Source organism: Physcomitrium patens, chromosome 20, assembly GCF_059467195.1.
Source record: "Physcomitrium patens ecotype Gransden chromosome 20, ASM5946719v1, whole genome shotgun sequence".
In the NCBI taxonomy this organism is placed as follows: domain Eukaryota; kingdom Viridiplantae; phylum Streptophyta; class Bryopsida; order Funariales; family Funariaceae; genus Physcomitrium; species Physcomitrium patens.
Genome location: NC_143429.1, coordinates 6595191 through 6613391, shown reverse-complemented (window position 1 = coordinate 6613391; position 18201 = coordinate 6595191). Strand labels below are relative to the sequence as shown.

Below are 18201 nucleotides of genomic sequence, written 5' to 3'. Positions count from 1 at the left end.
TATGGGTTCCAAAGACACAATTACAACTATATACAATTTCCATAGTCTTTAATTCTTTTAGGAATGATTTGATTTAAATTGTAATATTCAACAATCAAGAAATTATTTGTATTAGTCAAGGGTACACAACATCCATGATTATAACAAATACTTTAAGAACATATGTGTGTGCATATATATATATATATATATATATACAACTAATATATATTGTTTTAGAATATAACTTTAGAAATAATAGTAAATTGAAAAAACGTTTTTGATGGAAAATATATTTAAGTCATAATATTACTAATTATAAATTTTATTTAAAAAGTAAAAATATTAAATGTATATACACAAACTTCTGTATGTATATTTTAATGCAAAAATTAAAACAAATCAATAAATATGATTTGCAGCACAATAATAGTTTAAATACATATTAGAGAAAAAGATTAATAATATTAATAACTTACAAAAGTAAGATATTTTTGCACCTAAAAATCTATCTTAGAAGGTTGGAGTGCTTTAGTCATAAGAGATAAGATAAAGTGAAAATAGCCATAATATGGATCAATTGATTATATTACTACAATTCTAAAATTTTCAACTTATATCTTGGATTTTTAAAAATAAATTAATTGTAACTAATGTATATATTCTTTCTATCATTTGGATTGATTTTTTTCATTGAAAAGTCAACAATGAGACAATCCACAAATATATCTAATTAAAGGATTTAAGGGTAGTGGCCATTCACCTTCTCTACTAAGACTGAATATTATCAAGGATTGTCAAGAACAAAAATCTACCTACAAATACGAGCTTTACTTTAAATTCACTGATAGTAACGAATATAATTAACTTGAATGAACTAACAAAGTATCGAGACATACAAAATCTTTACAGAAACTTTTTAAATATGGTAATTGAAAAGTTAAAATTTTTAATAAACAGCTGCTTCCGGGTATCAAAACATGCTGTCTTAATCTTTAATGAAAATTTCGTTCTGTTATAGGCTATCAAATACCCTAATACTTATAAACATCTCTTTAGAAAGCACACGTCCTTTAAACACAACACTAAAAGTTAAAGAGAAAATGTTCCCGTACATTACGTTTACAGAAAATATTATTGTTATGTAGTTGATTACTTGATTCAATCGTTAATAATGATCCAAAAGATTCATTTTTCCTCATTTGGATTCAGAAGACACCTTTTGGAAAATGCTCTATGACCAGGCAGGCAATTTCACCCTCTCCGAATTCTGGAGATTTTGTCCAAGGTGCAGCTGGAGCACAAAACTTAAGCCATTGAGAACGAACAGAAAACTAGGTCCTGGAGTACAAATGGACTGAAAATTCTTCAGAAAATATAGCAAAAAACGTGGAAGATGTTATGCTCCGAGGACAACATTCTGTATCCCAGATGGAACGGAAACATCTCAGTTTCTAAAATACGATGTAGTTATCATGGTACACTCTGGACAAGAAAAATTGAAACCATCTCCTCATGTAGTAGGGGACTTGGAAAGGATTAGAAGGTTGGAGATAAAGAGATTTGATACGAAACCCACAAAACGATCCGATCATTAATTATTACCCAACGCCAATGAGCACCTCCTCAATTGAACATCCAACCAGGATTCAGTACAGCTCCATTAGGAAGGAGCCTGGTCAGGTCAACCACAAATAAGATCCCAAATCAGTTCCGTGGGGTTGCTTTCTGTGTGTCAAATATCTCTCAGAAGGGTAGTTGTTTCAACCTGCAAAACGCACACGACTAAAACAAGCTTAGAATGTGAACACTAAAAGGACAAGTTTGCATGAAAGCGTAATTGGTAGGGCAAGCAAGGAGGTAAACAGAGAGTTTGCTTACCTCCACATCCAAATCCTTCTTGTCGTTCTGCCATTTGGAATTTTGGGCAAGTCCATTGTCCCGTAACATAATACTCGTTGGATTGTCCAAAAGCAAATTGGCATGTGGTGTGTCATCATATTCAACTAGGACCATTCTACGCGTTCGTTCAGTAGGAAGCAGGCCACTGTATCCATAACAAAGACAGCCGTGCTCCTGTAATCATTAGAGCTCCCCGTGTCCAAAATCTCAGGCTCTGATAAATTTTCTGCTGTTGCACCCCTATCAAAGATAAGTAATTGTCGATGCCTCTGTTTTGATCGACTATACCAGCGAACCTGGGAATTGTTAAGCACAGTGGAGATAAGCACCCCTTCAGTTTCGCCTTGTCAAGTCTCTTGATCTGCAGATCGGCATTGATCACATAACGTTTGAGCATCGCCTGAACTTCTGAAGGCGGTAAATGCATAAATTAACAGGATAAGGTTGAGAAGACATCAGGATAGCCAAGTGTTCAGAGGCATAGGCAATTCTGCATCTATCATGCTATTGATCATACACTTCTGTAACGTAGATTGCCAATAGAAAAAAAATCCAAGACATCTTTCGTCTTTACTGCTGAGGGATTGCTATTTACCAATATCCCCTTTTTCTGATTCACTGGTCAGTGAAGAGCGAACTGGTGAGTCCTCGTACACTAGGTCTTGAAATTGCCTGATAAGCTTATCAACTGAAGTGCATGCCCGAGGCATGGATGAGCGCTTCCTACAAGGAACACGGCCTTCCCATGGAGGGCTGGAGTCTACTGCATAAAAACATCAAAGGGGCTCAAACATAACTCTAACAGTAGAAACAGAGAGCACCACTTCACTCAGCACAACTGTAAGTAAAATCACCATCCAGGCATACTCAACAACAAGCAGAATCAAGTTTTTGAGGCAGATTAGCCAACCTGCAGTATCACTTCGAACTGGTGAGCTCAGGCCATTAGCATCTTCATCAGAATCTGATATATAAGAGCTTAGGCTTGATGCTGAGGTAGAGTCATTTCCAGCAAACTTGCGGATGGGACCTAATTGCAGATGTCCCCCAGATGGTTCCTTTCGCTTGGAAGATCGATATTCAGAAGAACAACTGTTCCCATGTCCTAAAGCGGACACTTCAGGGCTTGCCCACCCTTCGGATCCACCAGAATGCATTGGCGTATGATTGGGAAGGGTCCCCTTGGTACGCCATCTAGAGCCGCAGGCATTGCATAGAACTTCTTTATCTGGAGGTCCATTTGGGCACAAGGGAGTTGCTGCAACAGCAGATATAAGCTCAAATATAAGCATAGATCATTGAATTTCAATTGAGCTGACAATGTTGTAGCACAATAAAAGATTGATGTGAGATACATTGTGTGTAAGTTACGGACACCGTGCACATAACGAAACCGGGACAGAGAGGACATACTGGCAATGCCACAATGGCTACAAGGCCCTTGTTTTCCCATGCGCCTTAAGTACTAGTATCAGGGCGAGCCTCAATATGGAACCCTCCCGCGTTCTTTGAACATCAACCAACAGAATTTTCTTCACTCGATCCTCCTCTTGTACGGCTTTCTAACTGATTCCAGCGTCATTACATGGTTTAAATTAACTGAAAAGGCACAGACACTGTCAATGTAATGGGAACAATTACACAAACAAACGTTCAATCAATTCTGCCTTACGATGCGATTAAAAGTTTCAACGCACTGCATATAATAGCAGAGAGGAAACACAGCGATATGGCAAGTTAGCATTCCTAGAACATTTAGAAAGATCGATATCGTGAAGTACACGAGGTTGCAAACTGGTTTAAACCTAGCAGAAGGAACCACTAAAATTGTAGTAAAACGAAACCCAAGCTTTGTAACTTGGCAAGCTTCTTCTTACAACTGTTATTACTGCTATTGATGCTATTAGCACAGCAAATTGTCACAACATTCACAGACCCAAAACCAGCGCAAGCTATAATGTTAGCAACTCAACGTTGAACACTTTTGCATGTGAACCAAGTGAACTCCAATGCACAGACAGATGAAATTGCTCAAAAATTGCATTAAAAACTCTTCGTAATCTTGTGGTCAAGAAACCCTCCCCTCCCCCCCCCCCCTCCAAAACTAACGCGGTCGATGAGATCATCAAAACGACCACATGACCAAATCTGACGAGGGTTTAGCAACCAGCAAGCGCAACTTGCGATCGGAACTCGGTTAAAAGCATCTCAAAATCTCTACAAGCTGCAAATCACTCTGCCACAACTGTAAAACCTTGTCGGTGTCCTCTCAAACTCTCAACACAGAGAAAGAAGTCAAGAACCAAACCCAGAAACACTGAGAACTAATCCACGGGTTTATTCATCCACCATGGCACCTGCAAGACTCGGAAAGACCCGGACACCACAACAACGACAACAAACCCCACTACAACAGTCTTTTCAAACTCCCAAACCACCCAACACTCTTCTTCAAAAAACTACAAATCGTCAATTCCGACGAAGTGAGTTCCAGCTTCAGTCATCATGAACCCACCTCGTAAATGAATCTCCAACACTGTCAACAAACACCCAACGGCAGATCTTCCCGTCCGCTTGGGGTCCCCAAATCGAGCGCAGATTTAAAAGGACAAAGGACGATGTCAGTTATCAGATAGAACTCACACGCTCTCGATTCGCCGTTGGACTAATCCGGAGGCATCCGTCGACGTCCTGCGGAATGTGTGCGTGAATTGAATGGGTTTGTGTGCAAATCGGGCTCACTCTCGTCTGTTGCGAAGGGTACCCAACCAGAGTTGGCGCAGAAGAAGCGCGAAGGCATGCGAAGCCCAGGAGGAAGACGACGACGACGATGGCAGACGGAGACGTCGCATCCGACCACGAAACCCCTTCGTCAGGACTCCTCGTCCGCTTTCGGACGAACGCCCTTTGCCTTTCTCGACTCTCGTCTGTTTCCAACCTTTCACTTTAAACTGGGCGTTACTTTTCTTTTCTCCCGCCAGGCTGGACGAATCCACGATGGCGCGGCACTTGTTGGCAACAAGGAACCCATGCGGTCTTCATCACCACGTTATTTTTAATTGTGTTGTTAATTAAATCAATAATTTGATAAAAGTAGATAAGGATTTTTTTTATTTATTACCTCGAGATTTGAAGGAGTTGTGAGGTTCACTTTCAAAGGCCATGATATAATAATCTTACAAAGGTTCTTATTTGAAGAAGAAATTTTATTTTTATTTTTCTTATAAGTCTTTATTTTTGGAGATAGTATCAAACAAGAAGATGCAATTAAAGATGCAAAATTATTTATATATTTATGAATTTAATTATTTTATTATTTATGTAATTATAAATGCTATAAAATTTATTTTTATTTGATAATTTATAATAAATATAGAATATTTAATTGAATATTTTTAATGAATGTTTTTACTACTCTTTTAAACTATTTTTAGATAATTAATAATAATAAAATAATGATTTTTGTATTAAAGCTCTCAAATAATATTCATTTTAAGCTTTAAGTACAATAATATATATGCTATAGTAGATCTTATAGTATTAAGGAAATTAAATAAATAATAAAGTAACAAATTTCTATAATACAAGATTAAAAGAGATTAATAAATATTTCCTAACATGGCATATGAACATGATATAGAATGGATCAAACAAAGAGATGGCATTGGATTGGTCTCATTCTTTTGGATTGTCAAGGAACTGAATATACAAAAATATATCACACATCTCTAAGCTTTAAAATTGTAGTATTTTTAGTTCAAATAAAAGTCTTTAAACTCTCAATTGATGATCTCACCACAATATTTGAAAACATTTTAATGCATTTTAATGCAATATTTGAAAACATTTTAATGCTACATCATACACATGGTTATAGAAACTAAGTGAAAACATTGAAAAATAATTTAAAAAAAAAAGAAGCATAACACAAGACATATTTTTTATTATAAAAAATTACAATATTAATATTTAATAGAAAATTTCTTGGTAAAAATGGCTAGAAGTCTGGAATAACGTGTATCTATTGCTACAAGGAGGTTCAAAATTTTAAATGTGACAACAAGTTTGCTGCAATGAAGTTTACACTATTTAATATATAATGAGCAAAAGAAAAAAACGATGCTAGTATATTACAATGATTTTGTTCAAATCCATTTGATTGTTTTTGATTTATTTCACTTTATTAAATATATTTTTTAAATGTTCCAAAAATTATTTATATGCAAACATACATACCCACATTCAATGCTATGTATTTATATATATATATATATATATATATATATATAAAAATTTTAAATGATGTTTATAATTAGATTAAACATAAAATTAAAAACAAATAAAAAAGTCAAATAAAATCATGTTTACAAATATTTCTTAATTCCAAGTAAAAAACTAAAACATAATAAGATAAAATGTATTAAGGTTATATATATATATATATATATATAAGCAAGATTGATTTTCCCTATCTTTCATAACTACTCCACAATTTGCTTGGCAAAATTTATGCCTTTTGCAAGATAGTATCTTTCAACCCACATGCAATACACAACTATATCCAAAAGTGTCAACTACAGTTTTGTGTATCCAAAGGTGAATATCTTTTGAGAACAATATGAAAAACAATTTGTTGCATAACACTTGTATCTATTGCAATACAATATTAGAAGATACAATATCATGTGATTAAATAAAGGGGGCATGTGGTCGATGGGCATGAACACTAGGAAAAAATTGTGTTGGCATTGACAATATATATACATATATATAGATACATACATACATAGGAGAATGTGAAATAGATCCAAGTTTTTATTGAATCAGTCTACCTATGATGAAGAATATGGTAATCATGATGAATGTGGTTGGTTTTCATTTGGTTTTGGATCTGATAGTGGAGAAATGAATCTAGAAGTTTTTTTTTTTTTTTTTTTTTTTTTTTCTCACCTTGGATGGGTCAATTTAATAAAAATCTGGGTCTATTTATCATTCTCCTATATATATTCTCCTATATATATACACGCGGGGGAAGCAAAGTCCGAGGAGGAGGAGAATGTTGTCGCCGACGTGCGGCAGGATGACGCAAACGCGCGGCCTGGCGGTGACGCAAACGTGGACAGAGCAGGGGAGCCAGCGGCAGCCAGTACAAGAGGTACAAGTTTCGCAAGCTGATCCGATCCGTTCCGAGAGAGGGGCAGGCGAGGGAACGAGGGAGGGAGCCAATCCGAGGCAGCCTCCCAGTGTGAAAAGGGACTGAGCGGGCATGGGGCCTCAAAGAACCTTCGGAGCGCATCTTCCTCTTCGTGCTCCGTGTTCCGTCCCCGAGCTTCGGCGATACAGATTTCCAAGTGCTGCCCCATGCTCATCACCAATTTGCATCCCCCTTGCTGTTAGCCTTCACACCACCCTTGAACAGAGCGGACCGGAGCGGACGGACTGACGGAGCGGACACATGCACGTCAGTGTTTCCTCCTCCTGATCACTTGTGTTTGTCTTCAATCGTTTTCTTCGGTCATGCCCCGGGATATGGCGTCTCTTCGGCTTCATTGACATTACGCTTTCGCGGCCTTGGTGGTGGTGGGATTTGGATGTATCTGGTTTTGGTTTTGGGGTTTGGAATTGTGGTTGGATTATTGCATGGTTAGGCGCGAGTGGGATTTGAAAGGTTGGTGTGAATGTTGGTGTTGGTGTTGGTGTTAAGAGGGAAGGAGGAAGAGGAGGTTTTAACGGGGCAGGTTGGTAGAGCAGGGGCTAGGGATGGATCGAGTGAAGGGAGAGTCTGAGTCGGGGGTAAAGGATTGTGGCTTGAGGACGCGTTTTTTTGGTTTTTTGAGGATTGAGGGTATCGGGGGGAGGGGGAGAGAAGGTAGCGCGCGGGTTTGCGTTTCCTAGGGTTCTGGTAGTGGTTATAGAGGGTTTGGTTGGTCGCGATTGGTGAGGTCTGCGGTGGCGCGTTCATGAAGGAGGTCATAGTGGGTGCTTCAGAGGTTTGATTGCGGCTGAAAAAAACGTGAGTGTTCATCTTTACTCAAGGTCCTGAAATTTTTCCACAGTTCTGGAACTGGGTTCGTGGAATCAGTACAGGAGGAGTTCTTGTGTGATTTTTCTGCCGTTTTTGGTGATTTTCACAGAGCTTGAAATTTTTATCAGAAAATTGGCGCAATGACATATTGACTTGATGCACTTTGGTTACTTGTTGCGACCAGTAGGTTTGTCGATCCCTTGTGTGCATATATATATATATATATATATATATATATATATGTGTGTGTGTGTGTGTGTGTGTGTGTACATATATACATGGATTTCCTACCAGGTTAAGACGTTTGCGCTTAGGTTTAAGTTTCATCTTGAAGTGCCTCACAGTGATATTACTTTACTGGATCATGGGATGGATATTCGTGTGTCGTTAATGTATCGTCACATATTCACTTTTAAGTGGATGACAAGCTACATGAATTATTAAAGGTGGTCATAATCCTCTTTTGCGGGGAAGGGCCACTAGTCTCGATGAATGATTGTTTATTTTATTTTTAGAGCCCTTGTTTTCATGTTCTCCTCCTGCTTTCTACAGCCAGTGAAGTCTCACTCGAATATGTACGTCACTGATCTCATCGCTGAAATTACTTATTTATCTTTAAATTGTCTGACTTTTTAGTTGGATTGAAATTATTGGCAGTCTCATGGACGATCGAGCTATGTAGTTGTATTATCTATCCATTTCGAAATCAGCAATTATGTTTTGAATATAGACAGGCCTCCAATGCAATTGCGTTTCTGTTCTTTTCATTACTCCTACTTCCTTAGGATTGAAAAAAATGGTTGCTTCTGATATTTGAAAGTCCGCTGGCATCCTTTGAGAGGAGCTCTTAAGTTTAGCCTGATCACAACTCTGATAATTCCACTTACCGTGAATTTTGCTTCATTTTTGTGACGGGAAATAGTTGTACTCTGTAATGTTTCAGGGCTTTGTTGGAGTTGGTCTTTATTTGTAGGGGCTCGAAATCAAGTTGTACGTCAGCAGTCGTGGGGTAGTGGTGGAGGAGCGCACCTCGACGGCCCCAGGTACTTTTCAAGTTTTCATGTCCAGCTCGTCTGCCTCTGTAGCACCATCGTCTGCGCCACGAGAACAATTCAGAGACACGTCCTTGCGACATGGAGCTGCAGGAGGCAGTGGCCACTTTCATGGGAGTAAAGACAATGAAACTGATGTTGCGAAGGAACAAATTCCAAAGCTCAACCCATATGCCAAAGAGTTTGTGCCAATTCCTGCAGCCTCGGATTCATTTTTCCATGTCGGAGAGCCAATTGACCAAGACATGTTTTCTGGAAACAGCCTCAATTCTGGATCGGGGTCTGGATCGGGACCAGAACCAGGGCGAAAGGGTCGTCATGAAACAGTTCATGCAAGTGTGAGTAGGCCCATAAACGTTAATGGAAAGCCACGTCCATCTTCCAAGTCAATCACTTCTCCAGCCAGAAATGGATCAGGAAAGTCTTGGCAGCACAGTGGCAACGCAGGCACCACTCCCCCTGGCAGTAAAAAGAGCCAAACTTTGAGGGCTGCCAATCATCTTTTGAATTTTCAATATGACCCTATCCAAAGGCCCCCCCCACGATCCCACCACCAGCCTCCTCCTCGACGGCAAAAGCGGATACAACCTTACAACAAGGAGTTGTTTCTGCAGGCGAACTTCAGATTTTTGGTTTCTGATTTGGCCGACTATTCTCTCAATGCAAGTGATCCTGACAAGATGTTGCAGTGGGAAGATGTTGTTGCAGTCAATGTGACAGCTCCAATTCCAGTGCAGTGTCCCATTTGTCTTGATACTCCCCCCTTATGTCCCCAGATCACGTCATGTGGCCACATATTCTGCTTCCCCTGCATCTTACATTACATGATGCTGGGAGATCAGCTCAGGGACCCTTGGAAAAAGTGCCCTCTTTGCTTCGCCATGATCTCTGTGAAGGAAATGCGCACTGTGATCATCAGTTCAGTGCGGCATTATAGTTCGGGGAATTCTATAAGGTTCAACCTGCTCACCCGTGCTAAGAATTCTATAACCCCTTTCGAGAAAAACAAAGGCTCTTTAGGTGCTCTGGCATACAGTGATGAAGGCGAATTTCATCTGTTTTCAAAGTTTACCCTTACTTCTGAAGCTGAGAGTATTACCGACAAGGCTGTAGCGGAGCTTACCGAGTGGGCTAGACGTGCTGAGGTACAGGGTGGTGAAGATCTAGGCGTGGTCCCATTCGTATTTGGAGCTATAGATCAGCTCCATGAACGGAAGCAAGCTTGGATAGAACACCGTAATCTGGACTTTTTATCCAGCAGTCATCCAGTGCGACAGCGTATTCTTTCGCAGCCAAAGGCGGGGCTCTCTAAGTCTCTTGAAGGCAATTCAGTCCATTCACTGAACGGTACGGATGGTGGTGGAAATAGGGTAGGAGTTGTGGGATCTGTTTCAGTGAATGTCGATATAGTAAAGGATGTATTGTCGAAACGGTATCCAGGTGGGAATAAGGGGGTTGACTTAGTAGCTGAAACTGAAGCTGCTATGAGCAAGTTGAAAGAGGAAGCTGGATGGGTTTATGAGAGTGCTTTTGCAGATGATGCAGATATAGTTATCTCAAAAGGAAAAGAGCCAGAGTCTGAGAAAGCTGTTTCAGTACTAGAAGAATACGTTGCTGTAGAGATGGACGGTGATTCAGGCGTGCAGCCAGATTGGGAGGATATTGTTGTGGAGTCTCCAGAAATTACGGATCCCGTGGCAGTTGTCTCCGATGTTGATAAGAAACATAAGGATGTAAAACGAGACCAAGAAGAGTCGGATACGTACACATTTTATCAGTCTGCAGATGGGCAATTCTTGATCCTACATCCCCTCAACATGAAAGTTTTGCTTCAACATTATGGAGACTATGAGTCTTTGCCTTCGAGTATAGAGGCAGATATTGTAGAATTGGAACCTGTAACACAGACGGAGGGAACTCGGAAGCGATATCGCTATCTTAGTCACCTGCCATTAACGGCCAACTTTCAATTATGCGAGGTGGATTTGAATGGGATGCTACCTCCTGAGGCGTTCTCCCCTTTCTCAGAAGAGATTCGCGTTCGTCAGCAGAGACGTCGTCGAGCCATTAAGCTGGAAAAGAACGAGAGGGCTAGAGAGGAGCGTCTGGCAGCTTTCACGGCATCACAACCAAGGGCTCCGACTCCTGCTGACTTTGCAGCATACATGGGATCTTTGCAGATTGAAGAGCCTGTGAGCAGTGGCTTCGATCTTGGTGAACCAACGGTTGTAACCGCAAGTCCACCAAGTGACAGCCGATCGTTGTTTTCCAATGTCGCAAAAATGGGATTTGCCTCTGGCTACGACGCGCCGCAACTTGTTCCTTTAGAGTCGGTTCTTTCTACTCCGTGGGGCTCATCTGCAGCATCCTCAAGCTCAAGCCTCTCTAAAGGGGAGGCAGGTGGTCATGGATCATCTAGTTTGTCATTTGCAGACAAAATTAAAGCACAGGCCCCTGCAAAACCAACTGCCGAAGAGGGTAATGGTTCAGTAGGGAAGAATAGCAAAAAGAATAAGAAAGGTTCCATGGTTTTACTTTCCACCGCAGGCGGCAGGCGATATTGATAAAACCTAAGAGCATTTCTTTCCTAATGAAGAGCACATGCAACTGAAATCAAAAGTTCTGTATCATCATCCTCTGTAGGTGAAGTCCAACCAGACGTGTAGTAATCAGCTGAAGCAGAGAAGAAGATTTAAAGGTAAGATAGTGGTAAGAGTTGGTGTGTTGTGTTTTTTTTTAATTGTCAAGTTCATAATGTTGGCGCTAAAGTAGAAGGGTCTTTTCCAGCCTTTGTAGTTACTTAATAGAAGTATCTATTCCTTGCTGTTTTTCTTAATGTAGGCGACTCAGTTCCTGGCATTGTGCAGTGTAACATGTGTCATCTGTTTGATAACCCTTTAATTGGTTTTTATGTAAAAAATTTAGGGTGTTCGAAGGTCAGACGACAATGAACTTGAGATGCCTGTTATTTGAGGGTATAAAACTGGAGTATAATGTGGACGTATGGTCTGTCGTGACAGTTGGTGACAAAAAATTATCTGTAAGTTAGTTGCCCGTACTCTGGAAAGCTGAGGGTTTTGATTGGTTCGACCTCAACCTCTTGTTCTGCCTTAATATCTTATTTTCCAAGTTTCACAACACAATACGGGAGACTGAATCTTCAGTTAAATTTTGTTGCAAAATCTTGTGGAGTAACTCTACAAGAAAGTACTCACTACACCTTGGGTCCTACGTGAGAGGATTTGAATTCTCGAAATATCTTATATGAATGAGTTATACTTTTGATCCAACGTATCAAACTACTAATCTAGAAGTTGCGCAATTAATATGACATGATTAAAGGAGTCTGAATTCCAAAATTTTGGATTTCTGCAGAACCTCTGTAGTTTCTTGACTCTAGAATTATTATTCACAATGAACAGTGGAAATCTTATTATTGTTTTTTTAACTCTTCTAAGTTCAGGAGTGTACTTTAATCCGAAGATCCCGAAAAGACTAATTTCAATTCGTACACACCGAGTAGCAAGTAATTTTGTAAACAATCAATTGACCAACAAATGCTATTTTATCTCAATGCTTCTCTACTCAAATCAATATGTGTAATTGACATAGAGTATCATGATTGATGATGGCAATGCTTTTCCCTACAGTGTAATGGGAGATAACCAACACATCAAGTACAGATGGTTGGAGTTCATGAATGCGATGGGTTGCGAACAAACTGTAGAAGTATCAAGTTCCTGCGCATCATTGTGGATATGCATGAAGGTTGTACTAAAATCAAGTAGTCTTAAGGAGCATTAAGAATTGTAGGTAAGATAGTTTGCCAGTTAGTGCTACCACAGAGCCTCAATTCCCCATAGTGTTGCCGTCAGCCATTCAGATCCAAATATAAGTGGTGCAAATTATTAGAACTTGATCTCCAATTACAAAGTACATATCATATGGAACATAATACATTAATGTCAACACTCAAAAATGTTCTAGCAGCAAACTAATTGACCTAGGAAGAAGATATTCCGTTATAATCTGTGCCAAATAATACTTGAAACCTTTCTCTTGAAAGCACGAGTGTGTTTGCATGCTATATGTAAATTAAAGCCAATTACTTCTTTTTCCTTTTTCCACCCTTCTTTGCTCTCTGATTCTTCGGCACTGACTTCTCTCGCCTAGTAAGCTTCTTTGTTCGTTTTTCGGATAAAACCTTTTTAGGTTTATTCACTGACTTCGCCTTCTTCGGCTGAGTAGCGCCTAGTGGCACAGACGCTCTCTTACCTAATAAGGTCTTAGGCTTTTGGGTGGATTTCCGTGTAACCTCAAGTTTCTCAAGATCATCCTCAGGATCTAAGCTACAAGTCGTCACCACTATGGTCGAATCCCCATCGTCATACGTGGTTGTCTCTGCAATATTAAACCAATACCAACTTTTTTAGCTTATAGAAAACGATTTGCATGAAAAATCTTGCAAATAAGATTATGTAGACTACCATGACGCCTCCAAAATTACTTGCGCAAATAGGAAAACATTCGGCGTACCTAATCACTAAATTTATATAGAGAGAGATTTCAAATAAAGTTGGTAGATCTAATGCTTACTACTACCACGGAACCCTGGACAAAGACCAACAAATGTCACCAAACTAAGAGACGTATGTGCGATGATAAAAAAGACAGGGATCATGAACTAGAAGGGTAGCCAACATGACGACAGCCCTAAGGCTTCCAGACAAATACAGGAATGACAGCGAACACACCAGCAATTCTTATGGTTCCATTTTCTGCAATCTCAGATTCTTCGGCTTCCGTTTCATTCCCCTCTTCGGCATTTCCATCTGGATTTGGCTTCTGCTCTAATAAAGCCGCTTTCTTTGCTTCTCTCATCTGTAATGCAAGATATCACTCAGTCTAAGACATATACAACATGTCGAATTATGCAATTATGTATTTCAACCAATTCTTAAGCATATGATTAAGAAACCAAAATGACTCCAAAAAACGCAGAATTAAAATTTAAGTTCTATTTTACAAACTATAAACTAGTACACAAAACGAACTTACTTCTTTCCTCTCCTGAAGCCGCCGCTGCCTTTCCTTTATTTCATTCTGCTGAGCTGCTACTTTCCGCCTCTTGTTCTTCCTCTTACGGAACCCAGTCAGGTAGTCCCTACTCACAACAACACTATAGCCTGAGCAATTTCACAGTCCAAAAACGTACTCCACTCAACAGCATGCTGTACTTCCCCAATGCAGCAAAAACAAAACCTCTAATTCGTTCCTGAAACTTCGACCTACTTCTGTCACAAAGCATTCTTCATTCGAGACCGCTGTTCACCCAGAATTAAAGTTCAAACGACAGAGACAGCGCAAGAGGGAGGGGCTACGTACTGGCGAGCTTTCTCATCAAATACCGCAACTGCAAACTTGTTCTTGCGGTACCGCTTGGTGATGTGATGCCCTGTATTTCCAGGCTCAGCTTGAACATCCTCCTCCTCCATGCCAATTTTCTATTGAAATCAAGCCTCTCGACACTCAACTACTCTTAACTCCTCCTCCTCCGTCAACGCTCAACCGAAGAAAGTCTTATAACTACGTACTCAACGACTCAATTTCTCATATTCCAATTAATCGTGCTTCGCTCGTCGCGCACACAGATCGCATCGCAGGACTAGAGGTCTTGCTTTGTGAAGAGGAGCACTAAACCCTAAAACGAAAAACCCTGATCTCTGGGTATCAATTCTCTTATACCCGGGTCGTGTAGGGTAAGGTTGATGCAGCTCTCAACCTTGCTCTCGGCGTCAAAAGGGTAGAGGCTACGCAATACAGAGAAAATGAATCCTTCGTATTGATCTCCGAGGCTTTTTTTTGCTTGCCTTACTGGAGCAAATTGTCAAGTGAAGACCAACTGCCACAGAATCGCGTCGAAATAAACAGAACCAGCATGTCGTGGAGGATCGTGGTGTGCCAGTAATGCGTCCATGACAACGGCCAAATTTTTTTCTTCGCAGAATTTCATTTTGCTGGCATTTTTGTGGCTGATGTCGAATGAGCTGTGAAGTTTGAGACGTTCGGAGAGAGTTGCGTTTTTTTTGTTGTAAAGGTTTCACGAAACTGGTGTGATTCGCCAACAATAAATTGTCAGAAGATTTTGAATCTGGGAGGATTGGGATTGCATGTTGAGTATGAGGCTATTTGCCTCGGTTCTTTGTCGAGATTTTGGTTCATTCACGTTGACGTCAAATTGAGGTGCTTACATGAATGTGTCTGGGGAGATGTAGAGTTTCGTTTTAAGTTATACTCGGAGTGTTTGAATTCACTAAGAGTGCAGGTTGAAGTGCCATTCTCTGTGCGAAGTTAGACGGTGTGAACAGGACGAGAGGAATACGAAAAGTTGGCCGGAATTCTACGTTTGACGCAGATGGACCTCAGATATGATAGTGACGATGGCGATAAAGTCATGAAAGTAGGACGGCATCTGTAATGAAGTGCTTTGATAACAAATCTATTACCTCATGTCATGCTGAAGGTCCACATTGCTCGATTGCTGGTCATTTTTTTTTTCAACTTATCCCCTGTTCTGCAATTCTATGATCACTCTGGCAGTGAATCCTGGAGGGAGAAAGATGAGTGATGAGGTACTATTATTGTTGGACGATACGCCCCCCTCGGTAGGAACATAAAGAACTTAGATATCAATAGGAGGTACAGGAACATAACCCTTGACTAGGTATCTACCCATTGGGGTAAAACTTTTGTATAAGACTCTAATCTTGGACCTTAATTGACAGTTAGTTTGGCGCCTATGGTGGTGTTACCTTTTGCTAATCTCTTGAGTTGTTTTTGCTTGAGTGTGACGTTTGCTTAATGAATGACACTGTGCATCTCAGATACTTATTGCAGTGCTTTATTTTTGGTCATAGAAATTGCTTAGCCTTTTATTGTTGTTGAATGTATCATGGTATCAGAGCAGGAAAATGTGAGTTAGAAACATCAAGTCACGAGAGTTGTGACATGGGCACTATGTACTCTATCATTGCACATTTTAAAATGCTGGTAGGACCAGAAAATTACAAGGCGTGGAAAAGTACGATACAGAGCGTACACGAAAGAGAGGATTTGTGGGACACGGTAGTACCAACTAAGAGCTCACTGAAGAAACCGCACGCAGAGACAACATCATCAAGCAGTGGGACTGCATCAACAATGGAAATCAAAGAGGAAGAAATGAGCAAAGGAGGAACTGAAGGTATTGGAAGCCAAAACTCGAAGATTGCACAACCAACACCATAGGAGTAAAAGAAACTCCGCAGGCGAAAAACACGAGCGACAGAATTTTTCTATCTTTCAATAACAAAAATAGTAAAACCTTATATCTTAAATGCTTTTGATCCTGCAATAGCTTGGGAGATCTTAGCAAAAGTGTATTCCACACAGACTATTCCAAATGTGATGAAAATTCTAGATAGGTGGGAGAATCCTAAAATGTCAGAGGACATGTCGGTACCCACATTTATGCACCATGTTTGCGATCTGTTAAACGATCTGAGAGAGATTGATGAGATGCCCTTTGATATTGTGGTGGTACACAAAATTTTCAAAAACCTTTTGGTAAAGTATGTAACGTTTGTAAGGATTCTGTGAACGGAAAAGGTTACACCTTCCCTCTAGTCATATTTATACTAAATCTTCTCCTATCTATAAAATCATTATCCAACATGAGACAATAGACACCACCAACAAGAAACTAGACTATCTTTATAGTGAATCATTATCTATATCAATATAACAAAGGAAAAAATAATACATCTATTTTGAGCTATATCCTAAGAATAGAAGTTAATAAATGATTTAGCATTAAAACTCAAAATGATGTTTTATTGGTTAAACAAATATATTCTTCAAATTTGGAAACCAATCAAAATTTTCCATTATCAATAATTACACAAGCATGTCAACAAATAAAAACACTAAGATGGATAAGAGATCATTCTATTGGAATAATGACTAAGTCCAACTTAGAACCAAGAATTTATTATAAAGCAACAAATCATCAAAGATGGAAACAAGCTATGGAACACAAAATGAATTTTATATACAAAAATGGAACTTGGACTATTACAAATCTACTTCCAAGTAAATTTGCTATATCTACCAAATAGATCTATTAAATCAAATCGAACATAAATAAACCACTTCAAAAATACAAGGTAATATTAGTCACAAGAGATTTTGAACAAAAAGAAGGAATTGACTAAAAAAAAAACCTTTGCACTAGTAGTAAAATGGATAACAATTAGAACAATGATCTTTATTGCAGTTCAAAAAAATTGGAAATTATATTATATGGATGTCAAAATTGCCTTTCTTCATGGAGATCTAAAAGAAGAGGTATATGTTACAATGCTTTAGGAATTTGAAATACATAGTGAAGAGCACATGGTTTGCAAATTGGGAAAGGCATTGTATAGGTTTAAATAAGCACCTCAGTATGAAAGGATAGATTCATATTAAAAGAAGCTAATTTTTGACTAGTTACATGTGATCATAATTTATATTTAAGATCAAAAGATAAAATCTTCATCTCATTATATGTTGATAATCTTTTTATAATAGATAGTTGCACAAAAAATATGACACAATTCAAAAGAGAATTATATGACCAATTTGAAATGTCTATGCTATCAAGAGGCAAAGTTTCACTCCATATGAAAGTTGAATGCATTCAAATAAAAGAAGGGATTTTAATGACACAAAAGGCCTATACACAAAATATACTACTTACTTTTGGTATGAAAAATTGTGAACTTGCAATAACCATAATAGATGAAAAATTAAAGCTCAAAGCTGATATGAGCAAAAAAGAAGTGGACTCCATCCAATATTGTAATATTGTAGGTAAATGTCTATGCTTAATCCATAATCAACCTGACATTCAATTTGCCATAGGAATTATTAGTAGGTTCATGGCAAGACCTCAAAAATCACACCTACTTATATCAAAAAGAATTTTATGCTATATCAAGTATACTCAAGATTATGGCATATTATATAGAAATAACAATCAATCTTATTTATCATAATATGTAGATTTTGACTAAAGAGGAGACTTAGAACAAGTACAATTAACAATTGGATTTTTTTTACCTTTGGTAATAGACTTATTTCATGGTCATCAAAAAAACAACCAACCATAGCTCTATCATCTTTTGAAGCAAGGTACAAAGGACTTGTAGATGTTTTTAGAGA

At 38.9% G+C, this 18201-nt stretch overlaps 3 protein-coding genes across 8 annotated transcripts; 1 reads left to right on the top strand and 2 right to left on the bottom strand.

The window, feature by feature from the left end:
- Positions 1 to 1199: 1199 nt before the first annotated feature.
- On the bottom strand, positions 1200 to 4660 carry LOC112273002 (GATA transcription factor 26). Of its 4 annotated transcripts, none has more exons than XM_090245255.1 (6): positions 4525 to 4660; positions 3295 to 3480; positions 2792 to 3139; positions 2477 to 2644; positions 1861 to 2242; positions 1200 to 1747 (listed from the first exon to the last, which is right to left on the bottom strand). In XM_090245255.1, the coding sequence occupies exons 2-5, from the start codon at positions 3332 to 3334 to the stop codon at positions 2229 to 2231; spliced, it is 570 nt and encodes a 189-aa protein (XP_090101381.1). In that variant the 5' UTR covers positions 3335 to 3480; positions 4525 to 4660; the 3' UTR covers positions 1200 to 1747; positions 1861 to 2228. The 4 variants fall into 4 exon arrangements, with proteins under 4 accessions (XP_090101381.1, XP_090101382.1, XP_024357053.1 ...); XM_090245256.1 differs by having other exon boundaries at positions 2477 to 2641; positions 4525 to 4655; XM_024501285.3 differs by having other exon boundaries at positions 4397 to 4651.
- Positions 4661 to 7204: 2544 nt separating this feature from the next.
- LOC112273055 (uncharacterized) lies at positions 7205 to 12952 on the top strand. 3 transcript variants are annotated; one of them, XR_016499128.1, is made up of 3 exons: positions 7205 to 7342; positions 8850 to 11656; positions 12609 to 12952. XR_016499128.1 is itself a non-coding variant. In XM_024501398.3 (2 exons), the coding sequence occupies exon 2, from the start codon at positions 8967 to 8969 to the stop codon at positions 11520 to 11522; it is 2556 nt and encodes an 851-aa protein (XP_024357166.1). In that variant the 5' UTR covers positions 7266 to 7894; positions 8850 to 8966; the 3' UTR covers positions 11523 to 12175. The 3 variants fall into 3 exon arrangements, 1 of the variants encoding a protein (XP_024357166.1); XR_002966874.3 differs by lacking the exon at positions 12609 to 12952 and adding an exon at positions 11884 to 11941; XM_024501398.3 differs by lacking the exon at positions 12609 to 12952 and having other exon boundaries at positions 7266 to 7894; positions 8850 to 12175.
- LOC112273056 (uncharacterized) lies at positions 12864 to 14599 on the bottom strand. The gene is made up of 4 exons (XM_024501399.3): positions 14344 to 14599; positions 14017 to 14122; positions 13713 to 13839; positions 12864 to 13359 (listed from the first exon to the last, which is right to left on the bottom strand). Exons 1-4 carry the CDS (start codon positions 14451 to 14453, stop codon positions 13064 to 13066), a joined length of 639 nt encoding a protein of 212 aa, XP_024357167.1. The 5' UTR covers positions 14454 to 14599; the 3' UTR covers positions 12864 to 13063.
- Between the last annotated feature and the right edge of the window lie 3602 nt (positions 14600 to 18201).

Excerpts from the sequence above, each read along its gene's own strand:
- LOC112273002 (XM_090245255.1), bottom strand. The coding sequence starts at position 3,334 with ATGGGAAAACAAGGGCCTTGTAGCCATTGTGGCATTGCCA. Across the intron at positions 3,140-3,294 it reads TAGCCATTGTGGCATTGCCA|CAACTCCCTTGTGCCCAAAT; the intron begins GTATGTCCTCTC and ends CTGCTGTTGCAG. Across the intron at positions 2,645-2,791 it reads AGTTCGAAGTGATACTGCAG|TAGACTCCAGCCCTCCATGG; the intron begins GTTGGCTAATCT and ends GTTTTTATGCAG.
- LOC112273055 (XM_024501398.3), top strand. The coding sequence starts at position 8,967 with ATGTCCAGCTCGTCTGCCTCTGTAGCACCATCGTCTGCGCCACGAGAA.
- LOC112273056 (XM_024501399.3), bottom strand. The coding sequence starts at position 14,453 with ATGGAGGAGGAGGATGTTCAAGCTGAGCCTGGAAATACAGGGCATCAC. Across the intron at positions 14,123-14,343 it reads TTTGATGAGAAAGCTCGCCA|GGACTACCTGACTGGGTTCC; the intron begins GTACGTAGCCCC and ends TGTTGTGAGTAG. Across the intron at positions 13,360-13,712 it reads TGGAACCATAAGAATTGCTG|AGACAACCACGTATGACGAT; the intron begins GTGTGTTCGCTG and ends TTAATATTGCAG.